The 10,000-nt window shown below is 46.8% G+C and overlaps 1 protein-coding gene across 2 annotated transcripts in view; it reads left to right on the top strand.

Moving 5' to 3' along the window:
- The window catches only part of lsm14ab (LSM14A mRNA processing body assembly factor b), a 21,919-nt gene that overhangs the window by 6,124 nt on the left and 5,795 nt on the right, over window positions 1-10,000 (top strand). For both annotated transcript variants that reach the window (XM_063192914.1, XM_063192913.1), the window contains exons 4-6: window positions 7,271-7,468; window positions 7,716-7,790; window positions 8,868-9,041. In XM_063192914.1, the coding sequence (XP_063048984.1) occupies window positions 7,271-7,468; window positions 7,716-7,790; window positions 8,868-9,041 (447 nt within the window). The remainder of the gene's footprint in view (window positions 1-7,270; window positions 7,469-7,715; window positions 7,791-8,867; window positions 9,042-10,000) is intronic.

Genomic DNA, 10,000 nt, shown 5'->3' with positions numbered 1-10,000 from the left:
CTCCTCTTCTTCCTCCTCTTCTTTCTCCTCCTCTCTCTCCTCCTCCTCTCCTTCCTCTTATTCCTCCTCCTCTACTCTCTTCCTCCTCTGCCCTCCTCCTCCTCCTCTACTCTCTTCCTCCTCTTCCTCCTCCCCCTCCTCCTTCTCTTCCTTACTCTTTTCCTCCTCTTCCTCCTCCTTCTCTTCCTTACTCTTTTCCTCCTCTTCCTCTTTCTCCTCCTCCTCCTCTTCCTCCTCCTGCTCCTCCTCCTCCTCCTGCTCCACAGGCTTCGGTAGTGACCCCGGCCCTGCCCCAGGCTTGTCTCTGGCCAGTGCTGGCACGGGGCCCCCCCTGCCCCTCTCTCTGGGGCCGGTGGCTGCTAGCGTGGGCACCGCTCTGCCCTCTGACCCTCCGCTGGGGCGGGGTGCAGGGCCACACGGTAACCAAGGTAACCCTCGCAGCGCTCAGCTGACCCACCATGGCGACCATTTGGAACTCAATCATTAGTTGCTAGACACTGGGTGCGGTGCGGTGCGGTGGGGTGATCTTGCATGCGTAACCAAGGTAACCCTGACTCCGGAACCCAATTTGGAATGAAAAAGCTGTTTACACCTATGTGGATAGTTTTGAAAACACGTTGGGTTTAGTTTTGGCCTCTCGATTCACCAGTAAACAGGAGTTGTTGGGATGCGCATTTCAAGACACAGTGTGCATCCCAATATGTAACCTTGCCTCCTCCACTTGCGCTTGTCTCCTCGTTCCGCCTCCTGGCCCCTCCTCCGTGGAGAAAACGATAAAGTTTCCCAGCTGTCAGCCTAGCCACAACAACTTTTGAGGGACTGTTTTTCATTCACCATAACAATTGCAAATGAGAATAAGAGTTTACAATTGAGCTTTTGCAAGATATTGAAATATAATGCTGTTGTCAGTGATGTCATCATGACGAGAAGCGAGTGGAGGAGGCAAGTGGAGGAGGCAAGGTCACATATTAAGATGCACTCACAAATAGAGCACTCTTGAGTGCAGACCTCTGCCAAGGAAGCTGTTTGATACAACATTTCACTCTATTACACCCTATTTTCTTCCCCCAAGTCTTTCTGCCTTCTTTTTATGGAGTTAGAAACTGGAATGTCAAAATTCTTTCTATCCCGCGATGGTGAATCTTTTTTTTTTTTAAATCCTGGATATGGATTGAGATCTGATCCGGATCACCACCAAAGTGTAATCACTTGTTCCTCTTGTCATTTCCAACAACTCGATAAAGTTTCATCCAAATGCGTTCTTAGATGGATGTGACTGAAACAACATGAGCTCCTTGGCGGAGGTAAAAATGTATCCCATTTAGGAGTCTAAAACACACCCGTCACAATGTCCGGATTTAATAATATCTGGATTTTATAATATCCTGATTTCATAATATGTAGTTTTTGTAATATCTGCCTACTTGTAATCAGCAGCTAAATCACTGCAGTGTCTACTGGTCCTGGACTGGGTTGGACTGGGTTGGACTGGGTTGGGGTGATCCCTGCATGGGTTGTGCCCCAAAAGGCAAGCCCGCTTCCAGCATTTTCTGTGAGAATGCATTTCTAGTTTTGTGTTCTGCTTGTTTGCGTGCGTGCGTGCGTGCGTGCGTGCGTGCGTGCGTGCGTGCGTGCGTGCGTGCGTGCGTGCGTGCGTGCGTGCGTGTGTGTGTGTGTGTGTGTGTGTGTGTCAGAGCTTGACACTGGCACCTGCCAACAGGCCAAATGCTGGTAAAACTTGGCTGTGGCTAGTGACAGTTTCAGTGCCACTAGCCAATTTGGCAGGAAGCTTATTCAATGGTATGACATACCAGAATAGCATATATTCTGCATTCTATTTTTTATTACTTTTTTTATTTTATTTCAGTGTAGAAAGCTATGCATTCATCTTATTGCTTTAACACCTCGTCTTCTCAGGTTAGATGAACAACGTCATGATAAAGAAAAAAATAATTTCAAAATTATGGCGAGTAGAATATCTGGATGGCTAGTGACTCAGGAAAGCCACTACAAGCCACAGTGGCCGGCAAGCATAATTGTTAGTGTCAAGCCCTGGTGTGTGTGCGTGTGTGTGTGTGTGTGTGTGTATTGTGCTCTTGTCTTTGTGTTGCATTTCCTTTGCTTCTGCCTATGTAGCCATGTAGTAAAGCAGCTGCCCATACTCCTCTCCTCTCCTCCTCTCTACTCTCCTCTCCTCTCTCCTCTCCTCTCTCCTCTCTCCTCTCTCCTCTCCTCTCTCTTCTCCTCTCTCTTCTCCTCTCCTCTCTCTTCTCTTCTCCTCTCCTCTCCTCTCCTCTCCTCTCCTCTCCTCTCCTCTCCTCTCTCCTCCTCCCCTCCTCCTCTCCTCTCCTCTCTCCTCTCTCCTCTCTTCTCTTCTCTCTCCTCTCCGCTCTCCTCTCCTCTCTTCTCTCTCCTCTCCTCTCCTCTCTCCTCTCCTCTTCTCTCTTTTCTCTCCTCCCCTCTCCCCTCTCCTCTCCCCTCTCCTTTCCCCTCTCCTCTCCTCTCCTCTCATCTCTCCTCTCTTCTCTTCTCTCCTCTTCTCTTCTCTTTTGTCTTCTCCTCTTCTCTCCTATTCTCTTCTTCTCTCCTCTCTACACCTCTCTTCCTCCTCCCTCCTACACCTCTCCTCTTCATCCTTATCCTCCTCTCCTCCCCTCTTCCTCCTCCTGCTCCTCTTCCTCTTATTCCTCCTCCTCTTCCTCCTCCTCTTCCTCCTCCACCTCTTCCTCCTCCTGCTCCTCCTCCTCCTCCTGCTCCACAGGCTTCGGTAGTGACCCCGGCCCTGCCCCGGGCTTGTCTCTGGCCAGTGCTGGCGCGGGGCCCCCCCTGCCCCTCTCTCTGGGGCCGGTGTCTGCTAGCGTGGGCACCGCTCTGCCCTCTGACCCTCCGCTGGGGCGGGGTGCAGGGCCGCACGGTAACCAAGGTAACCCTCGCAGCACTCAGCTGACCCACCATGGCGACCCTTTGGAACTCAATCATTAGTTGCTAGGCACTGGGTGCGGTGCGGTGCGGTGGGGTGATCTTGCATGCGTAACCAAGCTAACCCTGACTCCGGAACCCAATTTGGAATGAAGAAGCTGTTTACACCTATGTGGATAGTTTTGAAAACGTGTTGGGTTTAGTTTTGGCCTCTCTATTCACCAGTAAACTGGAGTTGTTGGGATGCGCATTTCAAGACACAAATAGAGCACTCTGAGTGCAGACCTCTGCCAAGGAAGCTGTTTGATACAACATTTCACTCTATTACACCATATCTTCTTCCCCCAAGTCTTTCTGCCTTCTTTTTATGGAGTTAGAAACTGGAATGTCAAAATTCTCTATCCCTTTTTTAAAAAATCCTGGATATGGATTATGATCTGATGCGGATCACCACCAAAGTGTAATCACTTGTTCCTTTTGTCATTTCCAACAACTCGATAAAGTTTCATCCAAATCCGTTCATGAGCATGAGCTCCTTGGCGGAGGTAAAAATGTATCCCATTTAGGAGTCTAAAACACACCCGTCACAATATCTGGATTTAATAATATCCTGATTTAATGATATCCTGATTTCATAATATGTAGGTTTTGTAATATCTGCCTACTTGTAATCAGCACCTAAATCACTGCAGTGTCTTCTGGTCCTGTCCTGGACTGGGTTGGACTGGGTTGGACTGGGGTGATTCCTGCATGGGTTGTGCTGCATTGGAGATGGGTCTCACTAAAACACCACTAGTCTTTCTAGTCAGTCCCACCAGGAAATCGCGGGCATTTTCTAAAAAAATCGCGGTCGGAATTGCCAGATGGTGCACGAGGATTTCCAGAAAATCGCGATAAAAGTTGCGGAGCTTCTTACTGTGTTGTTGCGATTTTGTTGCGGCATGAAGTGAAAGGTGCGATTTTTGGTGCTATTTTTAATGTGTTTCCCCACGCTTGAAAGTAAAGGACACTGCCACATTCCAGTCCTCTGGTGTTTTTATATTATTTCCATTTTTATATTATAATTTTGGTTCTTAGGCAAAGCAGGGAAGCTGCCTGGGCGAGTTTTTAGCCAGAATGTCGTCGTGAAAAGTTCCATCTCTTTCATGCTGCCATTACGACACCCTTCATTATAAATGCTGTTTATGGCCGTTTGACTCTGTTTTAAATGTCATCACCGTTTCAAATTGTAAGCATACAAACTTCGTATCATGTCGATATCCATTCCTGACTTAAAAAAAAGTGGATAGGCCTACATAATTAACTATAAGTAGGCGGGCGGAATTGGGCATGTCCACCCAGTTGAAGAGGCTGCGCGACAGGAACTGACTGAAATCCTGGTTAATGTGAGTCGTCTGCTACACATAGCCTGCCTGTGTCGGCGTTTAATTTTCAAGCTTGTCAAAAGCAACACAAATAAAAGCAGAGAGAGGGGTCGCTTTCGAAAGAAGGCATAGCCTAGGTTTTTTTTTTTTGTTCTCCCGCGCCGTCCGGCTGATGATCATCATTCAATGTAACGAGGATGGAGTTCACAGATTTCCTTTTGTGAAGGGTGCTTGCTGAATAATGCTCAGAAATTATATTAATTTTGGTGCTCTTGTGAATATAAAAGACGACGACATTGTTATCTATAAAACACCACGTCGCCTGCAGAACGGAGGTCTCAGCTGTCAACGATGCTCATATGGGCTACACGTTTTGGCCGGTGATGAAAACAGTTATAGGCTAAAGCCCTGCATGCACTTTCACTGGGACTTCTGGCGAGTCCATCGTTCTCTGGAATGTTTAACTTGACCCTCTGTAGGCTGTAGCCTACTTGGAGATCCACCACCATTTTTCAGCAGAGGTAAAAGTGAAAGTGATGCAATGCTGCGCATGCCATTGAGTCCCAAACTGTTAGGCTTGACTTCTCAAAGGGCATGAAACGGTTTTGCAAATGCAATGCCCTTTGTTGTGTTCACTGATATATTGGTAAAAAATAGCCCACAACAAAACAGAATCGTTCCTCGACAGCACAGCAGCCAGCGTGAGTCAAGTGATTATAAGCATAACGTGATTGGGGACAACGACGGTGGGGACGAGAGCGCAAGCAATATTGCGTGCTGCTTATGACAAGTTCATTTACATAGGCTATTCACAAATATTTTCAGTTTTGTTCAGTTTCATATTAGGCCTACTGGTCTTTTGTAACGTTAAGTAGGCCTATTTAAAATGAGCTAATATTATTTACTGACTGATTGCAGTCATTTTTGTCGCACATTTTATTTTGCCGGTCATTCATGCATGCAAACGGCCAATGTCCGGCCACAGCCGGCTAACGTGAACCCTGATCCAGCCATAGCCCAATTTGCGCGAAAGACAGTACTATATCGGCCAGGCACGCACGCAGCATTCACAATGAAGGATGGAAATTACTGCTTTGTTGTGGACAAGGCATTTGCGCATCTCAATTCGGAGGGAAAATGTTGCCTTCTGTATGCGCACAAGTCAAACACCAAAGTGGTCCAGCAGGTGGACCGCTTTAGAAAAAAGAAAACACATCTTGTTGTAGGAGCCCTATACTTGGCGTAATGTAGCCTAGATGACTGTCATGAAGTGTTAATTAGGCTATATATTTATGTAGGCCTACCACATTTTAAAAATGTAGGCCTATTGGTTATGCCAGACTAGTAGTCATACATTTTCCCTCCTGTGACCATGCGAGCAGACGCGCAATGAGAACATGGTGTTTCCTACATTCGTATTTATTTGTTTTTTCGCCCTCGACAACTTTGTACATGCATAGTAAAGTGCTGGGACTGATTGCTAGGTTACTTTTTTATTGTATTTTTTATTGTATTATCCTTTTTGAAAGGAAGTTTGTCGACGTCAGTGAAGTCAGCGCAACATGGATTGGTTCAAAGTGTTCAAAGTTGCGGGAAATCGCGGTGATTGGTTAAAGTTGCGCTCTCGCGCAGAATTCGCGGGAATTCATTGAAGTTGCGAAAAACGACGCGATCGCAACATCGCGATTTCCTGGGGGGACTGTCTAGTTTAGCGTTGTGCTGCGTTGGAGAGGAGAGGAGAGGGGTGGCATACGACTACTCTGCTCCACACTACTCTACACAGGACATTAGCACCTGCTCATTCTCAAACTCATCTCTACTCAATAACCCTGTACTCTACTGTACTCTACTGCTCTACTCTACTCTACTCTACTCTACTCTACTTTACTTCACTCTACTCTACTCTACTTCACTCTACTTCACTCTACTTCACTCTACTTCACTCTACTTCACTCTACTTCACTCTACTTCACTCTACTTCACTCTACTCTACTCTACTCTACTCTACTCTACTCTGCTCTACTACTCTACTCTGCACTACATTACTTCACTCTATTACGCTTCTACTCTACTCTACTCTACTTCACTCTACTCTACTCTACTCTACTTCACTCTACTCTACTCTACTCTACTTCACTCTACTCTACTCTACTCTACTCTACTCTACTCTACTCTACTCTACTCTACTACTCTACTCTACTCTACACTACACTACTCTACTCTACTCTACTCTACTCTACTCTACTCTACTCTAATCTACTCTACTCTACTCTACTATACTGTACTACTCTACTCTACTCTACTCTATTCTACTATACTGTACTACTCTACTCTACTCTACTCTACTCTACACTACTCTACTGTACTCTACTGTACTCTACTCTACACTATTACTCTACTTTACTCTATTACTATACTACTCATCTCTACTCTACACTACACTACTTCACTCTACTACGCTTCTACTCTATTCTACTCTACACTACTCTTCTCAATTCTACTCTATTACTCTACTCTACTCTATTACTATACTCTAATGATCCACTCCACTCTACTTTACTCTACTCTACTCTACACTGTACTACTCTACTCTAATACCGGTACTCTATACTACACTACTCTACTACACTACTCTACTCTACTCTACTACACTACTCTACTCTAATACCGGTACTCTATACTACTCTACTCTACTCTACATTACATTACTCTACTACTCCACTCTACTTTACTCTACTCTACTCTACACTGTACTACTCTACTCTAATACCGGTACTCTATACTACACTACTCTACGGGTCCCAAACTTCTGCTGTGGTCCACAGCACCCATCACACACTTACTCACTCACTCACCCACTCACCAGCTGGGGATTGGTGTGCACACAGAACACACACACACACACACACACACACACTCATCCATTCTTTGCTGTCTGTCTGTGTGTGTGTGTCCCCGCGTGTCTGTGTGTCCGCATGTGTGTCCAGGCCGCAGTAGTCCTTCCTCTCTGGACGCGCTGCGTAAGAGTCCGTCTCTGGAGGCTGGAGTCCAGACGGCTCCTCTCTCCGGCCCCGCCCCTCCTCTCCCCGTGGGCCAGCGCAGCCCCGCACGCCCCAGCGCTACGGCAACCGCTACCCAGAAGCCCCCGGGAGGAGCCGGAGACGCCCTCGACCCGCGCAACCGAGGTCAGTCACAACACCGTGTGTGTGTGTGTGTGTGTGTGTGTGTGTGTGTGTGTGCACAGGTGATGGTCAGAAGGTGCCTCGTCCGGTGTGTGTGTGTGTGTGTGTGTGTGCGCGCAGGTGATGGTCAGAAGGGGCCTCATCCTGTGTGTGTGTGTGTGCATGTGTGTGTGTGTGAGTGATTATGTTCTCCATATAAGTCTCTTTGACTAAAACAATCTGCCTAATGTAATGGTGTGTGTGTGTGCAGGTGATGGCCAGAAGCTTCCTCGTCCGGGTTCGGAGGGCCAGGGCGGCCGCAGTGGAGACCAGGACCCCAATAAAGGTCAGAACCCCCGAACGCGGAGAGGGATACGGGGTCACACCCCCCAGAACCCCCAAACGCAGGGAGGGATGCGGGGTCACATCCCCCAAAGCCAGCAAACGCAGGGAGGGATGCGGGGTCACATCCCCCAAACCCAGCAAACGCAGGGAGGGATACGGGGTCACATCCCCCAGAGCCCCCAAACCCAGCAGCCTTGCTGGACTCAGAGCTACAGGGAGGCACTGGCCCCCCCACTACTGGGCCTGGCTAAATACCTGGCGCTCACAAGCACAGTGGAGCGCAGCACAGGCAGGAATACTAAGGAATAAAACTAAATGAGAAATAGAATAAAAGACATAAGAAAAACTGAGTGTGAGGTGGTGTGTCCAGATTTAGAGATATTGTTTTTTTCTGTTATGTTTTCTGTTGTTATTTGACATTGGGGGATTTTGAAAACGTCCTTCAAACAAGCTGTCAGTAGGCCAATGTTCCTGCTGCTTTACTTTTGCCAAGGACAACGATATGAGCAAGGGATTGGCGAATTTGTTGCTAAATTGTGCCCTGACCATGACTAGCAAAGGTACAAAGTCGGTACAAATCAGCGTGTCGTCTTTACTAGAGATGTACAGGATCCAAGATCCGGTTCCGGATCCGGCAGGATAATAGGGTTTTTCAGACTATCCGGATCCGGCAGGATCTTAAGCAGTGGATCCGCAGTTACCTAAAAATCAGGATCTGGGGCATCTCTACTTTTTACATAGTCTAGGCTTTTCAGTCAGTCTTTCACAACCCCAATCGCTGCATGGAGTGAAAGCCCTTTGGAAGCGATCGTTGAAGGCAGTGTGGCAGTAAGCCAATGAGTCTTAAAAATAGTTTGCGCCAACGTAATAAAAAGGGCCCACGTGTGCGAGTTGGCTATGTGTTTCAACCCTTACATAGGATCCGGTATCCGGTTCCGGATCCGGCAGGTTCTTAAGCAGTGGATCCGGTATCCGGCAGGATCCTAAAAATCAGGATCCGGTGCATCTCTAGTCTTTACGCTCTGTCATGATGTCATGTTGGGTGGTAACCTCCCTTGTTCCTTATTGGCTGGTTTAGGTGGGATGGCCAATCGGAGGGGTCGTGGCGGCGGGCATCGGGGGCGTGGGCGGTTTTCTGTGCGTCGCGACGGACCAATGAAGTTCGAGAAAGACTTCGACTTTGAGAGTGCCAACGCCCAGTTCAACAAGGAGGAGATCGACAGGGAGTTCCAGAGCAAACTGAAGCTGAAAGGTATTACACACACGCGCACGCACGCACACACACACACACACACACACACACACACACACACACACACACACGCACTCGAGTTAAAGAGCAAACTGAAGCTGAAAGATATTTTACACACACACACACACACACACACACACACACACACACTCGAGTTCCAGAGCAAACTGAAGCCGAAAGGTATTAAACACACATGCTGTGAAGCGCAAGTTCCAGAGCAAGTTGAAGCTGAAAACTTGTGTGCGTGTGCGCGCGTGCCAGGGTGTGTGTCAGGCAGTGTTAATTTTGTCGACTAGACTAAGACTAAATATATTAGTCGACTAACCCTTTGAGAGTTTAATTGACTAAATTCTGACTAACAAAAATGATCTGTGAAAGACTAAAACGAGACTAAAATGTTGAGGACTTTTAGTCGACTAAATAATGACTAAACAAAAATGATTTGTGAAAGCCTAAAGGCGACTAAGACTAAGAACTAACTTTTAGTCGACTAAATTCTGACTAACAAAAATGATTTGTGAAAGACTAAAACCGATTAAGACGTAGACTTTTTTGGGGGCGCAGACATAAATTGGTACAACCACAACTAAAGCCTATAAAGTAATTGTTAATTGGTAATCAACCTTTAAAGGGACACTATGGGATTAGAAAAATAATAATAATTACTTCTGAATCCATCCACCGACACTTATTTGAGTCATTAAATGAATGCTCTGGACCACTTTCGCACCCCACTGTCAGAAAATCCTGAATGTAACTTTTAGCAGACTGACCCTAAGGAATATTGGGGGAGAAGCTTCTCAAACAAAACAAAAAATCCCTTTATGAATACATAGCACCAGCGACATATTCACATTTGTATGCACTATTGACTGCTGGCACAGTGGGATTAAAAACATCCTCACCGAAAGCTTAGCTAGGTTCGATTTAGAGACAGGCATGACATTGGCACATAATTC

The sequence above is a fragment of the Engraulis encrasicolus genome, unplaced genomic scaffold (genome assembly GCF_034702125.1).
Source record: "Engraulis encrasicolus isolate BLACKSEA-1 unplaced genomic scaffold, IST_EnEncr_1.0 scaffold_26_np1212, whole genome shotgun sequence".
Classification (NCBI taxonomy): domain Eukaryota; kingdom Metazoa; phylum Chordata; class Actinopteri; order Clupeiformes; family Engraulidae; genus Engraulis; species Engraulis encrasicolus.
This window is presented reverse-complemented; position numbering and strand designations above follow the sequence as displayed.